Source organism: Schistocerca cancellata, chromosome 2 (assembly GCF_023864275.1).
Source record: "Schistocerca cancellata isolate TAMUIC-IGC-003103 chromosome 2, iqSchCanc2.1, whole genome shotgun sequence".
Classification (NCBI taxonomy): Eukaryota; Metazoa; Arthropoda; class Insecta; order Orthoptera; family Acrididae; genus Schistocerca; species Schistocerca cancellata.
In genome coordinates, this window is record NC_064627.1 from 739,916,120 (window position 1) to 739,938,881 (window position 22,762).

The 22,762-nt window shown below is 39.6% G+C and overlaps 1 protein-coding gene across 1 annotated transcript in view; it reads right to left on the bottom strand.

The window, feature by feature from the left end:
• Positions 1-4,420: 4,420 nt before the first annotated feature.
• The window catches only part of LOC126162534 (DNA-directed RNA polymerase III subunit RPC5), a 100,620-nt gene continuing 82,278 nt past the window's right edge, over positions 4,421-22,762 (bottom strand). The window contains exons 8-9 of the mRNA XM_049919107.1: positions 5,873-6,036; positions 4,421-5,621 (exon numbers count right to left, since the gene is read on the bottom strand). Of these exons, the coding sequence (XP_049775064.1) occupies positions 5,291-5,621; positions 5,873-6,036 (495 nt within the window). The 3' untranslated portion in view covers positions 4,421-5,290. The remainder of the gene's footprint in view (positions 5,622-5,872; positions 6,037-22,762) is intronic.

Genomic DNA, 22,762 nt, shown 5'->3' on the forward strand with positions numbered 1-22,762 from the left:
TAATTGGTTGGGGGCTGCACTGAACGACATCAACAGCTTCCTTTTTAAACTGGTCCCAGTCTGCACACTGGAAGTTTCATTGAGGTGGTATGTTACCAGTATGTGACTGGAGTAACGGGGGAATTTTCATATTATACTAGGTGACTACTGGCATGTGTGGAATGTGTGGGAGTGACTTGAGAACTTCCCTTTGTGACATACTTTCATTGCTGAACACTGATGAGTGCACAGCAACAAACAATATGCAACAAAACAGTTTTCAGGAAGAATCAGACACAGTATATTGCTAAGTTAAAAGATGTTACACCTTTTGCTCTGGTAGGTACTTCTACTGCTATTAACATGTTCACTATCACACACATAAGAGAATTATTTTTGTAGTAAAAAGTTTTACTAGGTATAACAGCTTAGTACAAGTGCCTGTTCTCTTTAGAGTTCCTCTTTCTTTCTTTTTTCGATTCAGCTTAGTGTTTGTGCATGTTCGTCTCTACACACATAACACGGCGCAGATACAATTTCCAGGATTTATCAAATGAAAATTCATAATTTGGATAACTCATAAAACATTATGAACTGAAGTTATTTACAATATGCTTAAATGTACATAGTATGTTCACTGGATCTACTTCTCCACCAAGACAACTCTGGTCAGAGTGTAATTTTTGTAATAGTAACAGCAAATGATGTAAGCCCATGTTGTTTGCAAGTACTTCTACATAAAATAAATGTTATTTTTTCCAGAAGCTCTGGATTCAGTTCAGTTGAATATATTCTGATTGTCACAACAGTTATAACACCAGCAGTTTATCCTGAGTAGTGGCTTCCCGTAATGAAACATACAACTTTTCCTCTGTATCTGGATGCAATAATAACTACATATTATGGCTGTTTGAATGACAATTTCATCAAGGTAGTGACTGGCCAGAACATGTTTCTCCTCAAATAATGAATAGCATTGTTTCTAGGCACAGATTCAATTTGACTTCTAACTTACGTAAAAAGGAGGAGAGGGGAGGGGAGATCGGAATAATATTTTTTATGCAGGAGGTGTTAAAGTTGTTAGTTACCTCTACTGAACTTCCAGAACCAAAATCACTAGCAGTGTGGCTGGCTTCTTCCTCCAAAATTGTTAACAATGCTATATCAGGCATAACTTCTGAACTATGTCACTTCCTTTGTTTCAGATAAATAGTTCATAGTTTCATCAGCTTCAATTTGTTTCAATATTATTAGTTCATGAAGAGAGAAAATCAGAAATCCCATACATGGTTACATGTTTGTACAGCCTCTGCTTATGATCTTTACAATAAAATTCATTAAGTGTTAAAGTGAGTAGACCATAATCAAAAGATATAGATGTTATCAACTACAATCAGTACCGAAAGAAAGATTCTCATGTGTGCTAATACAAGATGAGCCAATTTTGTGCAACACTATTTTCAAAAAAATCCTATGTTGTCAAATTTTCTAGTAATCCATCTTAGTTACTTCCACATTCTCTGAAATTTGGATAAAAACATATTGAGTCTTGAAAGGAATATTCTAATGTTCAAATGAAAAAACAGTTTCATCACAACATTCTCATATGTAATAATTAATAATTTTTTGAGGGCAGACAAAGTAAAACTGGATAAGGATTTTCTTATCCTTAAGGGTGTGAGTGTTCATCGATTAATCACTTTCAGCCAATTAGAGACAGGCCTCATATGTTGTCACAAAGTTTAGAGCACACTTCTTTGGGCGACTTTAATGTACGAGGGTTGTTTTTTTAAGTAAGAGCCGTTCGCGCGTATAGTCCCGTAGTTCGCGCGGACGCCGCAACAAGCCACCGCGCCACTTGCCGGCATCCTTCCCGTTCACACTGATGCAAGTTGCAGCTCTGTAGCTGACGTGTACGCATCGCTGTGCTACTTTATAATGTTTAAGATTATTGAATCGCCCGCCGCATGTGAGATACAGTCAGCGATACGTTTTTTGCCGCGAGAAGCCTATCAGCTGCAGAAATTCATCGTCAGTTAACAGAAGTTTATGGCTTGAATGCAATGAGTGAAGTTAAAGTGCGTCAGTGAGTTAGAGAGTTTGAAAATGGCCGTCAAAACGTCCAATGACGAAGAACGCTCAGGCCGGCCCTCTGTGATCACTGATGATTTGGTGGCTGCAGCCGAAACAAAGATTCGTGAGGACAGAAGATTCACAATTTCCACTCTTTCTTTGGAATTTCCACAAGTTTCAAGATCGGTTTTGTACAAAATTGTGTCTGAAAACCTAAACTTTAAGAAACTGTGTTCTCGGTGGGTATCCAGACTCCTCACAGAGGACCACAAAGGGAAGAGATTTGCCACTTCATTGGACTTTTTGATTCGTTACGAGGAAGAAGGGGATGACATGTTGAGTCAAATTGTCACTGGAGATGAAAAATGGGTATCCCATATCACTCCCGAAAGCAAGCGACAATCGATGGAATAGCGACACACAACCTCACCCATCAAGGTCAAAGCCAAACAGACGCTGCCAAAGCGCAAGATTATGTAAACTGTGTTCTGGGACCAGCGCGGTGTTTTGCTAGTGGACTTTATGCCACGAGGAACGACAATCAACTCAGATGCCTACTGTGCAACTCTAAAGAAGCTCCGCAGAGCAATTCAAAGCAAAAGGCGCGGCATGCTGACAAAAGGAGTTTTGCTCCTGCACGATAACGCTAGGCCTCACACCTCTCAAAAGACTCGGGATTTGATTGATTCTTCTGGCTGGGAAGTTTTGGACCATGCACCATACAGCCCCGACCTTGCTCCTAGTGATTTTTACCTTTTCCGGTACCTGAAACACCATCTTGGCGGGCAGCACTTCAATGACGACGATGAAGTGAAAGCGGCTGTGAACTCTTGGTTGTCGGAGCAGGCGGCTGAATTCTTTGAAGAGGGAATTAAAAACTTAGTTGTACGGTATGACAAGTGCTTAAATAAACAAGGCAACTATGTAGAAAAATAGGTAAAAGTATGTAGAATCAGAAAATAAAAGTTTTTTTACAAAAGTATTTGTATCTTTTTTTTTTTAAATAAAAACGACCCTTACTTAAAAAACAACCCTCGTAGTCATCCTATAAAAGTCTCTTGCTAATTCACAACCATCAAAGCTCTCTTATTTCAATTTCTTGGCTCTTGCCGGAGTTGTCTGCCATGTACAGTGACACAATTGGATTGCAGTAGCGTTGGTTGGCAGGAGGCAGTTACAGACAGTGAACTGTTGTAACAGTAGCAGACTTCTTGTCAATTGTTTTAACATTTTCACTGAGTTATAGCATGTTTTTGAGATTTTTTAATAATTTATGGATACTTGTGCAATATCACTGAGAAGCTTGCTTGGAACATCTTTTAAGGCATATTCTTTGACCCTACACATGTAGTAGTTGTTTCATTCTATGTAGCCAAATGTAATAAGGATTTAAAAAGAAGTTAATGGATTTAAAATTTTTTTAACTGACATAGACAACATGCAACATAAAGCAGCGGAAATTTCTAATATACTGAGGTAAGATATTATTTACGGAAGAAGTTGTATATATTTTCTCAGGGATTTTGTGTAGAACGCAAATACCTGAAACAGATCCTTTTGACTTTCTTGTATTAATAGCAGCTGAAACTACTTTACAAATTTTCCAAGTCACATTTCAAAACATCATGTGACACGACTGCAGCACATCTAAGATCAGCATTTCACATAAATACAGCTTCTATTTAGCAGTGAACTTACAATTAAAATGCTACTATTATTTACAATTCCAGTCTTTTGTAACTGTTTACATTACTTATCAAATTTGAAATTATATGTTCTTCATTCCAACATGTCTCTACTTTTCAAATTCTCTTGCTGTAACTGCTAGTCTTCTGTATATAACTACATATTTACAAAAGCCATATCATTAATATGAAAAAAAAAAAATAGGTGCAGCTGGCATGGGCTATTCGCCAGGAGGCGCTATTGCACATATTCTGCACATGCGTGAACAGCTTGGTCACCCCTGCCTGAATGCACTTAGTCAGTGCAGTAGGATCCTTTACACTATGGCACAAGTGCCTGACTGCCTGTACATGAGCTGTTTGCACACCCCTGCCAACCTGTGTCCATGGGTGGGCATTTGACTTGGAACAGTCTGACCTGTACTACCACACACATATTTTCTAAATCCTGTTCACTGTCAGATGTCTATGTCAACTACACAGATACTTCCTATAATTTATGTTACCTCTGCTGTGTAATGTTATCAATTTCAGACTGTTGACATCAACTCATTTAAAATTTCAAGTGTGACATAATTACATAAATAATGAAAATTAACAAAGTATAAAGGCTTGTAAAAGCTGCAAGGAGACAAACCACCTTTTCAATAAACAAATAAGAGAAATGAGAAGGGCACAATAAATTTCTTTCTATATGTGCTTCACATGTATTTTGAAACTTTGAAAACCAATTAACATACATTTACTGCAGAAGAAGACAAAGACCAAGATAAACAATATTTTTATTGTGTTTTGACAAATTTATAATGGGTAGGGCTGCCAATTACGTCACATCTTGCCGCTGAGTAATTTTGAAATAAAAGTTATGATATCTGTCACTAACACAGGTAACTGTACATCAATTTCATTTATAGAATTGAAACATAAGCACTGTTTCAAAGCTGTACACCACAACACACACTGTTATGTACACTGGGAAAATATTACAATGTCTATAGTCTTGCACAAAGCTCCATTTTCTCACAAAATTATTCACTCATATGGCAGAAAAAATAATCTGAAATTCATGCAGGGACTATTTTTTACAAACAAAATGGGTTACGCCATCCACACCTGAAAGTATAATACATATGAAGCTCATACAGTTAAGCAGCTTCCATTATGGTCAACAGCACATCAATTCACTTAAAAATTATTGTACCACAAAATAAATTAAAAATTACATATTTCACAAAATGACAGCACTAATCTGAACACAACAATAACAATCACATAAATATATCACTTTCAACTGCCTCACACAAATAGTTGTCTGCAATATTTGATGAAGTACCACATCTACAGCAGCACTTGCTGCTTACACACTTCTCTCTCACCTCTCTCGATGGGTTGTTCCAAATACAAAAATCACATGTCCTTTTGAACAACTTCAATTAAGCAAAATAATTATAATCACTGTCACAACAGTCACATCAGCTATTCTGTCATTTACATCACATATTTAGTACAGTAAATAAATCTGCAACTCAAAAGCAGTCAAAACAAAACATGGGTCACGATTCTAAAGGCTCTACTTTCACTTTAACCCCAGCAAATGAACGAGCAATTTTGTGGTTTGGTCGTTCTGCACCACTATCACTGTCAGAATCTTTGTGCGACTTTCGTCGGTTATTTGGAGTAGTCGTAATTTCTGCATCAGAATCACCTGATGGTCGATGGCGAGAATGTGATGACAGAACTGGCCTCCCATCAGAGTCTGAATCTCTCGTCGACTGCCGGCGAGTGCGTCCTGTTGCTGGAGTAGAGGGCAATGAAAAGCTCTCCTGAAGCTGCTTTTGTTTGGCTTCCCACATCATCTGCTGTCTTTGTAAGACATCTGGATACCTTAAGATGAAGGAAAATACACAATATTTAGTATGAAGCTTGACAAGTTTAAACAGAGACGCTGCCAGAGTTCCATCTTTTCATTTCCACAACCTTTGTTTCTGTTGTCATTTACTAAAACATATTAATTTGACAGAATTGAGCCAATAAGTTGTACAATACCGCAGTAAATATAAAGTTAAATCAAGAGTAAAATGCAAAGAACTTCTGTGATAATTCACACTAAAATGCTTAATAAAGGTAGTACAAACCTTGTAATAAAATCATTGTCATATGATCGCAGCAGTTCCCAGCCTCTGCCCGATCTAGGTTTCGCAAACTGTGAGAGAATTTCATTCAACTCTTCTGATCCTAAATTTGTAGTTTTGTGTACCTTTTCCTGCTGGACAAATCGTTCCTGTGTGAATCTGTGTAGCTGTAAATCCGTAAGTATATATTAGAAAATAAGCACCAAAAAGTACATTCTTCTGTTTGGAAAGAAAGGCAACATAATAAAGTTCTAATCAATGTAACAACTAAAGGACTCTCACCAGTGACTAGTGTTTACCATCAACTCTATCATTCCTTTTTAGAAAGATAGAGAGAGAGAGAGAGAGAGAGAGAGAGAGAGAGAGAGAGAGAGAGAGAGAGTACCTAATTGAACAGTTCACTTCGGGCATTTTAAAAATAATCACAAAGGTGCTCTGTCCTCAGTGGGCCTTATCTCCTTCCATCATACCCTCTCTTTTTTATAACAACAGAGGATTAAGTATAATGGACTACCTGTACAACTTCAACATTCTGACTGTTTACGGGAAACTTTGCTCATTCTCTTTTAATTGTAACAACAATTTGGCAATGCAATATTTTCCAGATTAATTTTTTCTTTCAGTAACATGGAAGTGACAAAAAACAGAATCACAGTGAATCTTAATGGTACAATGGAGTGTTCAAACCCCATAATCCTTCAATTTTTTTTTAAAGAATTTTTATTTATTTATTTATTTATTTTTTATCGTAACAATTCCAGAGACCAGAGACATATGCCACAAAGTTTACTTCTTTGAATACACTTGTAACAGCTATCTTTAGCTGCCACTTCACAACATTTCTCATGTCTAAAAAGCAAAACTTTTAGTTCAGTACTTTAATTTGTGTACATCTACAGCTCTCATGTATTAGAAATCACATTTAATTCAACTCCATTACATAAAAAAGACGAAAAAATAAAGAGGTCTTGGATGCATCCCTAAAATGTAGCCTTCACAAACTGCTCTGACAAATTGGTTGCTGGAAAAGATTGGTGGTCCATCTCTAGTTGACCATATATAATTCATATTCAACTAATGATATGAATGAGAATGACCGACACAAAAATTATATCTGCTATGCTGCTAAGCATATTTGGTGATTAAGGACCATATCTGATGAGGCAGCAAGTTGTTGCAATTCAGTGTTAGCCACGTGTTCAACAACATTTATGATTTCCACCAAAAATACAGTAACTGCTAGAGAACAGCTGCAAATCAAGGTAGGTCATGACCTAACAAATTCCAATGCACTTCAGGCACTGTTAGATACTATTAGTCTAATAAATTGCTGAAAATCACATGGCAGAATGAGCAATTGGACCAAAAATTTCTCTGGCTGTCATGGGTACCTCAATACTCATGAAGAAGTATGTGGATACAGAACACGATTGGGTCATTCCATGTCAGTTCAACCAGGGGCTCCAGCTCATAGTCTCAGATTTGACTGAAATTCAGTACACTAATTCTACCATGTGTGGAAAACTCGTGTACAAAGTATTAGTTTCCCCTGCCAATTAGTTCCAGAATTATGACTTGTGAAAGAAGGTGGTGTGACCCGTAAATTGCAACCCGCATCTGGCAATCTATCTTCAGACCCAACTTCAAGTCTAAATAACTTTGGAACTATTCCACACAGTTCAGCGAAATTTTTACAACCCAGTAACATCCATTTAGAGAACACACTCTATGAATCAAAACACCAACAACATTTTTCTGAGGGAAAATAAAAAATTCCAAAATGTGATTAAAAAAATGTAATACGTTAAAGGTACATATTGTAGGTGCCCTCTATGCCAAATATAATTCACTCAAAAGGGGCATAACTTTTTTTGTGGTAAGCTTAATGTGGCCTAAACACACACAGAACTCATCATGCCCATATCAGTCACAAAAACTGAGTTACATGCACACAAAAATATAAAAATTTGAAAAATTAACTGAAAAACATGGATTTTCTAAGTGTGGTAGCACAAAAGGGACAAGTGGTATCCAAGCCAAATTTCACACACTGCATGAGTAGACCATAATGATATATATCTCAAAATTTCAGCATGTTATCACAATACATTTGTGTACAATGGAAGTTGACAGATTTATTTGGTGATTGATGTGGCCATTGTTCCACAACACAATTTTGTAAAAACATATCATAAACTGTTCTGCCTCTTCTTATCCTCTCCCACAACTGTTTAATCACTAAGTAACAACATATAGACAGATTAACACAACCTATCATTAATGTTTACTGCACCTTAACTGCTAAAAACCAGTTGATTGTGCTTCGAACAGAAGTTCTCCCACACTTTAGCTACTGTACTCTGTACAATGAGTGGCAAATTGTACTGTCTTCCTGACACTGTGGTAGGAACTGGAACTGTCATAAGAATATGTTCAAAAAGAATCCAACACCTGTCTGCCAAATGTGGCCAATGAAATGATCTTGCTGGTCCCACTGGTGCCATGAAATTCACAAATACATCACCTTCTGCTTCACAGCACTCTGCAACACATCCTAAGAACCATTTGTCATCATAAACAGCAATAACATAGCAACCAGGTTGTATGCTGCTGCTTTTGCTTCTGAATCCTGAGTCAGACACACTGTGAAGACACATGTTGTGCATGAGCCTATAGTTATAACTGGACAGTCTGCTCACCTGAACATTGTCACAGTCCACTGGAGAGAAGGGATGATGGCTCCTTGTGCCTGCAACAGTTTTAACGTGTTCTAGTCTGCTTTTTAGCAACTCTTCGACTGATTTCACCTAATCTTTCGAAACACAGAATTATTGTATGCCAGAGCTATTTTTCTGTACCCAGGTTAATTATTGAAGAGATGTTAGTTTGACCTTCTGTAGGGTGTTGCAGACTAGCTCGTGGTGCCATGCGCTTAATGGTAGCACCAATACCGTCACATACATTTTTACCATGACTTGTTGCGAAAAAATTCCATTGTGCGTGAATCTGAAAATCATGGTAATTCATGCACAAATTTTTGGGCTTTTAACAGTTTTTGTACTGACTAACTGCCCCATCACTGAAGTATTTCACAAAATGTATGTGAGGCAGCTTGTTTTTCACATATGCCATGACAGTGCAAATGTGGGCATGGCAGGAATTAAACAGTCAATAAAAACGCACAGGTTCATGACAGACACGTCACCTGATTCACCTCTACAGTAAGTCGCAAATGGCTGGAGAGTTGGTTGACGGTTGTCCCAATGATATCCTTGGATGGCATCTTGAACTACAAATGTACACTCCTGGAAATTGAAATAAGAACACCGTGAATTCATTGTCCCACGAAGGGGAAACTTTATTGACACATTCCTGGGGTCAGATACATCACATGATCACACTGACAGAACCACAGGCACATTGACACAGGCAACAGAGCATGCACAATGTCGGCACTAGTACAGTGTATATCCACCTTTCACAGCAATGCAGGCTGCTATTCTCCCATGGAGACGATCGTAGAGATGCTGGATGTAGTCCTGTGGAACGGCTTGCCATGCCATTTCCACCTGGCGCCTCAGTTGGACCAGCGTTCGTGCTGGACGTGCAGACCGCGTGAGACGACGCTTCATCCAGTCCCAAACATGCTCAATGGGGGACAGATCCGGAGATCTTGCTGGCCAGGGTAGTTGACTTACACCTTCTAGAGCACGTTGAGTGGCACGGGATACATGCGGACGTGCATTGTCCTGTTGGAACAGCAAGTTCCCTTGCCGGTCTAGGAATGGTAGAACGATGGGTTCGATGACGGTTTGGATGTACCGTGCACTATTCAGTGTCCCCTCGACGATCACCAGTGGTGTACGGCCAGTGTAGGAGATCGCTCCCCACACCATGATGCCGGGTGTTGGCCCTGTGTGCCTCGGTCGTATGCAGTCCTGATTGTGGCGCTCACCTGCACGGCGCCAAACACGCATACGACCATCATTGGCACCAAGGCAGAAGCGACTCTCATCGCTGAAGACGACACGTCTCCATTCGTCCCTCCATTCACGCCTGTCGAGACACCACTGGAGGCGGACTGCACGATGTTGGGGCGTGAGCGGAAGACGGCCTAACGGTGTGCAGGACCGTAGCCCAGCTTCATGGAGACGGTTGCGAATGGTCCTCGCCGATACCCCAGGAGCAACAGTCTCCCTAATTTGCTGGGAAGTGGCGGTGCGGTCCTCTACGGCACTGCGTAGGATCCTACGGTCTTGGCGTGCATCCGTGCGTCGCTGCGGTCCGGTCCCAGGTCGACGGGCACGTGCACCTTCCGCCGACCACTGGCGACAACATCGATGTACTGTGGAGACCTCATGCCCCACGTGTTGAGCAATTCGGCGGTACGTCCACCCGGCCTCCCGCATGCCCAGTATACGCCCTCGCTCAAAGTCCGTCAACTGCACATACGGTTCACGTCCACGCTGTCGCGGCATGCTACCAGTGTTAAAGACTGCGATGGAGCTCCGTATGCCACGGCAAATTGGCTGACACTGACGGCGGTGGTGCACAAATGCTGCGCAGCTAGCGCCATTCGACGGCCAACACCGCGGTTCCTGGTGTGTCCGCTGTGCCGTGCGTGTGATCATTGCTTGTACAGCCCTCTCGCAGTGTCCGGAGCAAGTATGGTGGGTCTGACACACCGGTGTCAATGTGTTCTTTTTTCCATTTCCAGGAGTGTATAATTTTCAGAAAAGTCTAGTATTACTATAATTTCATCTTGTTTCAAATTATCCTTACTGGAGATAAGCCAATTGTGCTGTTGCTGTGAAGCTGTGTGTGGTCAACAGTTTGTTATTCATGTGTTCTGCAAGATTTGCCTTACCAGGACACTTTTCACACCTGCGTATCATGCATTGGTAGGAACTGATGTCACACACTAGCAGCTTCATTGCACCTTTGTAATCCAGACCAGAATCCTTTATAGCAGCAAACATCAGCTCAGCATTTTGATGGGTCTCACATACACAAACATTGTGTGTGCCCCATGCACTTACAGGCACAACCCATTTTGGCTGAAGATTGAAAAAAGATGATAAACCTACCTTGGTATTGGGATACTTTTCCTTGAATTCTACATATAGTTCTGATATGTTTGCATAGCAACAGTTGTTTTTGCATCTGTACATGTACATTTCCCATTTTCACCATTACATAGTCTTTTTTTCCAGGCATTATTTGGCTGTAGTCATTATTTTCATGAAACTCCGACACTAGTACCTTTATTTCTGAACTCAATTGCTTACCCTGAGCCTGCTGAAGTTGTGGAAGCACTCCTTGGGTTGTTTTTATTTTCCTAGGTTGCTTTACCATATATGTAGAAACATTGAATTCCTTTGCAGTGTAGTCAATAGACCAGCTGGAAGGTGCAAGGGTAAGAATAGCTACTTTTTTCTGGTTTGTGGACACTGCACTTTTTCTGAAATCGTGCACAATTTTATCCAAATCAGAGCATTTCTGGCATGATTTCTGTTCCCTTGGAGCAGATAGTTCTTCTTCTTCCACCATTAGTGTGTCAGCTATTTTGTGTTTTAATTCCATTTGAACTTCTTGTAGTTTTCTTCTACCATAGCTGGGCCTGTCTCTTTTCCCAACTTTGTGTGTCTTCATGGGAGACAAACCAAGAGCAGTCATTAATTGCTCATCCACTATGGTTGTAGGTGGCTGATACTCTTCATCACTATCATGTAAATTATCAGAATATTCTTCATTTTTTAGCAGTGTAACACACCTGGAACATAACTTTTGTCCTGGTTTCATGTTAAGTCCCATGCACTGATTCACTTTCAATACGTATTTTATATCAATTTCTCTGAGGCTACACTTCACTGTCTTCTTATGAATCCGAAATGGATCAAAACAACTTCTTTGTTGGAAAGAATACTTATCCAGAAACACTTTCATATGATGATAACAAACACCAAAGTTTCCTGGAACTGTACTTCTTGTGCTCACAGGGTGTATCCCGGATCTCCATAGCAACAAATCTTGGTCCGATTCATCCAGATCATACAGTACAAAGCGAATGCCACATTTTGTTCCATATGTTCTTTTATGACAATCAGATGCTTGTGCTCTACCAATACTGCAACTTGTTTGAACAAAAGCACCACTAGTACACTCTTCTGCCTCCATACTGACTTTCCACAACAGTACTGTCCAGTCTGAACTAGAATCTTAAAAACATGAGTAACCTGTAATTGTTGCTTGTTTCCTTTGCTGTTCCTGCCTAACTATGACTCATTCTGTCCCTGAAAACTACCATTGTTTAACTTTCTGTTGCCTAATGGTTCCCAACAATTCCTGCAGCTTTATCTGAAACAAGCTGTCTGCATCATCACTATTAGTTGCTAAATCGTGTTAAAAGAAACGTAACCAAATACATCTCTGTCAACTTTTATTGTACATAAAGGACTTGCAAATAACGAGTTGAAATTTAGCCACATATTATATTATGGTCTACTTATGCAGTGTTTGAAATTTGGCTTGGATATCACTTGTCCCTTTTGTGCTACCACACTTAGAAAATCCATGTTTTTCAGTTAATTTTTCAAATTTTTGTACTTTCGCGTGCATGTAACTCTGTCTGTGTGACTGATATGGGCAAGATGACTTCTGTGTGTGTTTAGGCCACATTAAGCTTACCACAAAAAAATTTAAACCCTTTTTGAGTGAATTATATTTGGCATAGAGACACCTACAATATGTACCTTTTAACGTATCACATTTTGGAATTTTTTATTTTCCCTCAGAAATATGTTGTTGGTGTTTCGATTCATAGAGTGTGTTTTCTAAATGGATGTTACTGGGTTGTAAAAATTTCACTGGACTGTGCAGAATAGTTCTAAAGTTATTAAGACCTGAAGTTGGGTCTGACAATAGATTGCCAGATGCGGGTTGCAATTTCCGGGTCACGCCACTTTCTTTCACAATCCATAATTCTGGAACTAATTGGCTGGAGAACTTAAAATTTTGTACATGAGTGTTCCACACTTGGTAGCATTGGTGTGCTAAATTCCAGCCAAATCTGACACTATCAGCTGGAACATTTTCTCAAATTGGTTGAATTGACATGGAATGACCCAATTATTGTATTAATGCCTTACTGCATGCCATAATAAGTCACATGTGATGAGTACTGTTTCCAGAATGCACAGCATACTCATTCTTTATTCACACTACTCACTATAACTTGGCATATAAGTCGCAAATTGAATGTGACTGGTATGCTGTTATTGATGCATGAAACTATTCGCTTCTCCAGGAGGTCAGATCAAGCAAATGATGATTTCAAGTTGAATTTGTCTAATAAGCAGAACAAGAAGAATGCTTCAATGGTTTTGATCCAATTGCATAATATGGTGCTCCAGGTTTTGGTGAGCAGCAACACCCTTAGTTTCCACTTGAGCAACATCAGGTAGACAAGAAAATTATATTATTTAATTACGTATCTGATGTGTGGACTAAAATACCCCCCCCCCCTCCCAAAAATGTTTCACGCAGCTAATATTGAGACAGAACATGTCAACAATTACTGTCTGTACATTAGAAGCTACTGAAACATCTAGCTACTGAAACATCCAGCAGCTTAAACCTCGCACTGAATGCTGTGTAACCAGCAAATTAAACAAATATTTGGTGCAACAATTCAGCAATTTTCTCCCATAATTTTATGCTCAAGAATGATATCTTGTTCACAACATTAGTGGATCTGTTAACCCAATTTTATAGAGACTGGTCAAGTGTCTCAAATTAATGTGGCATCTTCTTCCAACTTTGTAATAGCTCGACCAATAAGTTCTGATATCTGAGTAATCCAATAAAGCTTATTCTGAGGGACTTCAAACTGTGCATAAACAACTGATGATGATGATGATGATGATGATGATCTCTCTCTCTATCTCTCTCTCTCTCTCTCTCTCTCTCTCTCTCTCTCTTACACACACACACACACACACACACACACACACACACACACTCTACACAAACATGTACGTACAATCAACGTAAATTGAGGCCAGGTGGGTGGCAAGAACCAAGGACATGTTGTAATACCACTTCCACCTGCAAAGCTCTGAGAAAATGGTGACAGGGGGAAGACCTCTGTGCCTGTTTCACCACATATACCACCAGGATTCTTCCCCGTCACCAGTTTATCAGAATGCTGCGGGTGAGAACTGGCTTTACAGCATGTCCTTGGTTCTCACCACCCATCTGCTCTTAATTTATGTTAATTTCTTTGGACCCAGCATTTCTTCTTAAAAACTATTCCTTTCTTCACACTCTTTCAGTTTCCTATATGTTTTATTTTCTGACCTGTCTATTTTTCCCCACCCCCTGCCTCTAGCATATATAATGTACTTAACTTTCCGCTCTCATTAACTCTTCCTTATTACCCATCTTCCACCTTTAATCTCTCAGGTTTTCAAATCTCATCCAGTGCAATCCCCAACCATCAGTCTTTCCTTCTCATCCCATCTGGTAAGTCTCCCCTGACATGGAGTCCTATGTGACTTTTCCGTGATTCTCCCCATTTCCTAAACTTCGCCAGTCCTTTTCCTCCATTCCTCTTCCTTCCCCTTCAACACTTCTGCCAGAAGAAGGAGCCACTGGCTCCATAGATAAAATATGTGACACATTAAATTATGAACTACATAATAAATTGCAAAATTTAGAAAATAAACTTTGGTAACATGTTCCACTGTTGTTGACTGTTGTGCATAACATTCACAATATATCAAACAAAGGGAACTTGAGAAGTTGGCCATGGCTGAACACTGTCTAGCAGAAGGGGATACAATAAAATTTAAAAAAGATGAGAGTGGTGGCTAAGACACTATCATACTTGAATGCTGTTATCAAAGAAGCAGATGAAATTCGAATAAATAACAATGATTTTAACACATGTAATGGGGGCAGGCTTTAGGCAGAAAGCAAACTGTGAAAGCAAAGATGTAGGCTTGACACGTGTAAGGATGCAGGAGCAACAGTCTCAAGCATGGTGCTGGCTCCTCAAGCCATCATGTGACATTGGTCCCACGGTGGTACGGAGCTGCTATGAACTCCCCAACTCACCTTCTGCGCATGTGTCACTCTGTCCTTCTCTGGAAGGTTCCAGATGCTGCCACTACATCTATATGATTAGGACAGTTTTCCAGTCCCAGGAGTCAGTGATTTTAATTCCCAATGACAACAGTGGAGGCAGCTAACAAAAGCTCGAATGTTTTATTTGAAGTGACGTGGCTTGTAAACTGAGAAGATTTTATTGATGCCTTATTACTTATTGCACTCTTCCCACTGCAGATTGGTTTCACATGAGATTTTTGTGAAAATAATTAATTCTTTAGTATCAACTTTATTTGTTTCAAGACAAGATAAGACTTTTCAAGTCTTCTTTCGAGAAATATAGTTCTGTTTCACTATATATAATAGATACGGAATTTATCCATTCCATATCTGTTCATCCTCCCCCATGAACCATGGACCTTGCCGTTGCTGGGGAGGCTTGCATGCCTAAGCGATACAGATAGCCATACCATAGGGGCAACCACAACGGATGGTAATCTGTTGAGAGGCCAGTCAAACGTGTGGTTCCTGAAGTGGGGCAGCAGCCTTTTCAGTAGTTGCAGGGGCAACAGTCTGGATGATTGACTGATCTGGCCTTGTACCACTAACCAAAACGGCCTTGCTGTGCTGGTACTGCGAACAGCTGAAAGCAAGGGGAAACTACAGCCATAATTTTTCCCGAAGTCATGCAGCTTTACTGTACTGTTAAATGATGATAGCGTCCTCTTGGGTAAAATATCCTGGAGGTAAAACAGTCCGCCATTCAGATCTCCGGGCGGGAACTACTCAAGAGGACGCCGTTATCAGGAGAAAGAGGCGTTCCACGTGTTGGAGTGTGGAATGTCAGATCCCTTAATCCGGCAGGTAGGTCAAAAAATTTAAAAAGGGAAATGGATAGGTTAAAGTTAGATATAGTGGGAACTAGTGAAGTTCAGTGGCAAGAGAAACAAGACTTTTGTTCAGTTGCATACAAGGTTATAAATACAAAATCAAATAGGGGTAATGCAGGAGTAGGTTTGGTAATGAATAAAAAAATAGGAGTGCAGGTAAGCTACTACAAACAGCATAGTGAACACATTATTGTGGCCAAGACAGACACGAAACCCATGCCAACTAAAGTAGTACAAGTTTATATGCCAACTAGCTCTGCAGATGATGAAGAAATTGATGAAATGTATGATGAGATAAAAAAAAATTATTCAGATAGTGAAGGGAGACGAAAATTAAAAGTTATGGGTGACTGGAATTCGACAGTAGGAAAAGGAAGAGAAGGAAACGTAGTAGGTGAATATGGATTGGGGGTAAGAAATGAAAGAGGAAGCCGCCTGGTAGAATTTTGCACAGAACATAACTTAATCATAGCTAACACTTGGTTTAAGAATCATGAAAGAAGGTCGTATACATGGAAGAAGCCTGGAGACACTAGAAGGTATCAGACAGATTATATAATGGTAAGACAGAGATTTAGGAACCAGGTTTTATATTCTAAGACATTTCCAGGGGCAGATGTGGACTCTGACCACAATCTATTGGTTATGAACTGAAGATTAAAACTGAAGAAACTGCAAATTGGTGGAAATTTAAGGAAATGGGACCTGGATAAACTGACTAGACCAGAGGTTGTACAGTGTTTCAGGGAGAGCATAAGGGAACAATTGACAGGAACTGGGGAAAGAAATACAGTAGAAGAAAAATGGGTAGCTTTGAGGGATGAAGTGGTGAAGGCAGCAGAGGATCAAGTAGGTTAAAGGTGAGGGGTAGTAGAAATCCTTGGGTAACAGAAGAAATATTGAAATTTAGTTGATGAAAGGAGAAAATATAAAAATGCAGTAAATGAAGCAGGCAAAAAGGAATACAAAAGTCTCAAAAATGAGATCGACAGGAAGTGCAAAATAGCTAAGCAGGGATGGCTAGAGGACAAAGGATGTAGAGGCATATCTCACTAGGAGTAAGACAGATCCTGCCTACAGGAAAATTAAAGGGACCTTTGGAGAAAAGAGAACCATTTGTATGAATATCAAGAGCTCAGATGGAAGCCCAGTTCTACACAAAGAAGGGAAAGCAGAAAGGTGGAAGGAGTATATACAAGTCTATACATGGGCGATGTAATAGAGGACAATATTATGGAAATGGAAGAGGATGTAGATGAAGATGAAATGGGAGATATGATACTGCGTGAAGAGTTTGACAGAGCACTGAAAGACCTAAGTCGAAACATGGCCCCGGGAGTAGACAACATTCCATTAGAACTACTGAAAGCCTTGGGAGAGCCAGTCCTAACAAAACTGTACCATCTGGTGAGCAAGATGTATGAGACAGGCAAAATACCCTCAGACTTCAAGAAGAATATATTAATTCCAATCCCAAAGAAAGCAAGTGCTGACAGATGTGAAAATTACTGAACTATCAGTTTAATAAGTCACTGCTGCAAAATACTAATGCGAGTTCTTTACAGGCGAATGGAAAAACTAGTAGAAGCCGACGTCGGGGAAGATCAGTTTGGATTCCATAGAAATACTGGAACATGTGAGGCAATACTGACCCTACGACTTATCTTAGAAAATAGATTAAGGAAAGGCAAACCTACGTTCCTAGCATTTGTAGACTTAGAGAAAGCTTTTGACAATGTTGACTGGATTCTCTCTTTCAAATTCTGGCGGTGGCAGGGATAAAATACAGGTAGCGAAAGGCTATTTACAATTTGTACAGAAACCAGATGGCAGTTATAAGAGTCAAGGGACATGAAAGGGAAGCAGTGGTTGGAAAGGGAGTGAGACAGGGTTGTAACCTCTCCCCGATGTTATTAAATCTGTATACTGAGCAAGCAGTAAAGGAAACAAAAGAAAAATTTGGTGTAGGAATTAAAATCCATGGAGAAGAAATAAAAACTTTGAGGTTCACCGATGACATTGTAATTCTGTCAGAGACAGCAAAAGACTTGGAAGAGCAGTTGAACAGAATGGACAGTGTCTTGGAAACGAAGATATAAGATGAACATCAACAAAAGCAAAATGAGGATAATGGAATGTAGTCGAATTAAGTCGGGTGATGCTGAGGGAATTAGATTAGGAAATGAGACACTTTAAGCAGTAAAGGAGTTTTGCTATTTGGGGAGCAAAATAACTGATGATGGTCAAGCTAGGGAGGATATAAAATGTAGACTGGCAATGGCAAGGAAAGCGTTCTTGAAGAAGAGAAATTTGTTAACATCGAGTATAGATTTAAGTATCAGGAAGTCATTTCTGAAAGTATTTGTATGGAGTGTAGCCATGTATGGAAGTGAAACATGGACGATTAATAGTTTGGACAAGAAGAGAACAGAAGCTTTCGAAATATGGTGCTACAGAAGAATGCTGAAGATTACATGGGTAGATCACATAACTAATGAGGAGGTATTGAATAGAATTGGGGAGAAGAGGAGTTTGTGGCAAAACTTGACTAGAAGAAGGGATTGGTTGATAGGACATGTTCTGAGGCATCAAGGAATCACCAGTTTAGTATTGGTGGGCAGCGTGGAGAGTAAAAATCATAGAGGGAGACGAAGAGATGAATACACTAAGCAGATTCAGAAGGATGTAGGTTGCAATAGGTACTCGAAGATGAAGAAGCTTGCACAGGATAAAATACGAGGTGTGGCTAGAAAAAAACCGGACTAGTACTGGTGAAACAATAAAACGAATGCAATAAGGCTGAAAGTCGCGTGGCCTGTCACGTGACTCTCGCTCCGCCTACTGCTCGAGTTTCATCTGCCTCCTGCACTCAGTCTGCCCGTGGCGTCTGTTTTAAGTAGTTGACGTTTTGTCTGTGCGTCGGAAAATGTTGAGTGTACAGAAAGAACAGCGTGTTAACATCAAATTTTGTTTCAAACTAGGAAAATCTGCAAGTGAAACGTTTGTAATGTTACAACAAGAGTACGGCGATGATTGTTTATCGCGAACACAAGTGTTTGAGTGGTTTAAACGATTTAAAGATGGCCGCGAAGACACGAGTGATGACACTCGCACTGGCAGACCATTGTCAGCAAAAACTGATGCAAACATTGAAAAAATCGGTAAACTTGTTCGACAAGATCGCTGCTCTGCTCTGATTGTTAAACGGCGATCTTGTCGAACAAGTTTACCGATTTTTTCAATGTTTGCATCAGTTTTTGCTGGCAATGGTCTGCCAGTGCGAGTGTCATCACTGGTGTCTTCGCGGCCATCTTTAAATCATTTAAACCACTCAAACACTTGTGTTCGCGATAAACAATCATCGCCGTACACTTGTTGTAACATTACAAACGTTTCACTTGCAGATTTTCCTAGTTTGAAACAAAATTTGATGTTAACACGCTGTTCTTTCTGTACACTCAACATTTTCCGACGCACAGACAAAACGTCAACTACTTAAAACAGACACCACGGGCAGACTGAGTGCAGGAGGCAGATGAAACTCGAGCAGTAGGCGGAGCGAGAGTCACGTGACAGGCCACGCGACTTTCAGCCTTATTGCATTCGTTTTATTGTCTCACCAGTACTAGTCCGGTTTTTTTCTAGCCACACCTCGTAGCATGGAGAGCTGCATCAAACCAGTCTCAGGACTGAAGACCACAACAACAACACCAACAAACATGGAATTTATAACAATATCAAAAAAGGAAGGATGGTTATGGTTTAGTGTCTCATTAATGAGACAAGGTCATCAGAGACTGAGTACGAACTTGGACTGGGGAGGGACGGGGAAGGAAACTGGATGTGCCTTTACAAAGGAACCAACTGGGCTTTCACCTTAACCAATCAAAGGGAATCATGGAAAAATCTAAATGTAGATCTAGACCTAGATGGCCAGAAGAGGATCTGACCTACCTTCTTCCCAAATACAGGTCTAGCGTCTTACGACTGTGTAACCTTGCTCAACTCTGTCAAGAGATACCAGTTAAGAATGAGGGAGTATTGCTTGCTTTCCTACCTAAATTAGGGATGATAACTTCCTTTTAGATCTCTGATAAATTACAGTGTTCCTTCCTAAAAATAATATTAACATAATTAAACATAACATACAGTGTAAACATTACAATCATGCAAATGAAGAACTTAGAATGAAGTGATCCCCACTTGCTGTAAAATACTTTTATTCAAAGTCAAGGCAGATTTCACATCAACTGAAGAAACACCTTCAGGTGGGATAGCAGAACCTATAGAAATAAAACTTGGATAAATGCCATGTGGGATAAACGAAGCTGTAGACTAGTAATGCAGATAAACAATTTCAATGTTCTACCCCAACAACGTGAGCAGAAAGGTAGTTGAGTGGCAGCAGTGGGCATGGCAGTACTGACTGCTCTGCAATGACTAAGATGTTTACAGGCTGTTTACTCGATGGCGAGTATTAATCGGAGACAAGGGTATCATCAGGAATGCCCAGGGAAGTGTGACAGGACCGCTACTATTTTCTATTTACATAAATGGTCTGGTGGACAGAGTGGGCAACAACCTGCAGTTGTTTGCTGATGGCCCTGTAGCTGTGTGGGAAGGTGCTGAAGTTGAGTGACTGTTGGAGGATTCAAGATGACTTAGACAAAACTATTGGTTGGTGTGATGAATGGCAACTAGCTCTAAATGTAGAGACATCTAAGTGAATGCAGATGAGGAAAAACAAACCTGATATGCTCGAATACAGCTTTAGTTGGCACAGTCACGTAATTTAAGTATCTGGTCATAATGTTGCACAGCAATATGAAATGGAATGAGTATGTGAGGATTATAGTAGGGAAGAGAAATGGCTGACTATTGTTTATTGTAAGAATTTTGGGAAAGTGTGGTTCATTTGTAAAGGAGATTGCATGTAGGACAGTAGTGGACGTATTCTTGAGTACTGTTCCAGTGTTTGGGGTCTGTAACAGATCAGATTAATGGAAGACATTGAAGCAATTCTGAGGCAGGCTGCGAGATTTGTTTCTTGTAGGTTCAAACAACATGCAAGTGACACAGACATGCTTTGGAAACTCAAATGGGAATCTCTGAAAGGAAGGCAATGCTCTTTCTGAGGAACACTATTGGCAAAATTTAGAGAATTGACCTTTGAAGTCAACTGCAAAATGATTCTACAGCCACCAACATACATTTTGCATAAGGACGATGAAAATAAGACACAAGAAATTAGGGCTCATATGCAGCCAATAGACAGTTGCTTTTCCCTCATTCTATTTGTGATTGGAAGAGGGCACCATCCATCAAACACTGTGTGGTACCTTGCGGAGTATGTATGTAGATACAGATGTAGCTGGCATCAGAAGTGATGGAAACAAAGCAATCACTATAGGTAGCGTGAAAAGTGGGGGCATCTGTACATGTGCTAAATTAGTTAAAAATATGTAACACAGTATAGAAAAGACTTTCAGGTGGAATTGTTGATGTGTTCTCTGAAGCAGGTTCCAAAATTTCTTCCAGTCTGACCTATACATTTAGGATTACAGTCATCACAGGTCATACTATATATCCCTGAGGACACAACTGTCCTGTGTTGCAGTCTAAATTTTTGATCATTATTCTTTGGGACATAAAAAGTCAGAGTGTATCTTTAGAGATCACACATTCGCCAATTCTGTTGGAAATATTACCACATTGATTGTTCCACATGGTCTTTATTTCTGTGAATGATAGGGAGTGGCTCTACAACAGTTACCTTTCTGCTATGAGTTTTTAAAAACTCTTCAAGCCTTGCTCGTGAAACTATTTTTCAATATCCCTTTTTTCTTCAGACCACTGTTAAGAATTCTCTGTAAATCCCCCCCTCCCCCCCCCCCCCCCCCCAGATTACGCAAGGATGTGTCTTCAACTCATACAAAACCAGTTGTGGCTTCGAATGAAAGTAGTTTATAGCCAGTGTGAATCATTTCATTCAAAATGTGGAAATTTGGCTGCAGTTGCCTGCAATTTTAAATAACATGCTGAAGAGCTTAGCTGTGTCTAGTATCCGGTTTTCTTACACTCAGACAGACCTATCAATTCATGACCATAGAGGGAAAAGTCTTTTGCTCTTCGTGTTCACAATAATAAATTTAGAAAGAATGTTATCTCACATTACATTAAAAGCCTCTAAGGATATCTGCTACTACATTGGCACTTGTTTTAATCGCCAAAACAAGTTTATTTATCATGTCATGAAATGTTTCAGAAGAACCCCTACATCAGATCTGTGACAAGATATAAAAATCAATACTTCATAACAATAGAAACACATCTATTATAATAAATGTGAGGTATCTTTTTCATTCCTACTCCTTTATGTATTTCCTGACCAAGGCAGTTTGACATGATACGATGTAAGCAATTTCACCAGTGGGTGCTGTTAGTGACAGTAAAACCTGTGGCGTCAACCACAACTGTTAACACACAATGATTATTAAAAAAAGTAATTGCATTATATCTTTTACTGATACACAAACAAAAATTATTAATAAAGGAATCATATTTTACTATCAAAACCATAGCTGCTACATTCCAAAGCTGCTAGAATTTGAACACAGGAAGTGATACAAGGCAAACTACCTCAGTAAATTTCGACCGTAACATTAAAAGCAAAATTACATGGCAAAATCAAAAAGTTCAAATAGCTTAATAAATATCAAACTTAAAAATGTGGAATGAAGGCAGTAGGATGCTTATTATAATTACAGCGAACTACTGCCATTTATAACCTAGCAGCAGGTAATTCTTGTCACATTGAGATTAGACATTACAATTGCACTACAAGAAATTGTTGGTCAATTAGTTACATGTTTCAGGGATCATTTTGCATGATAGA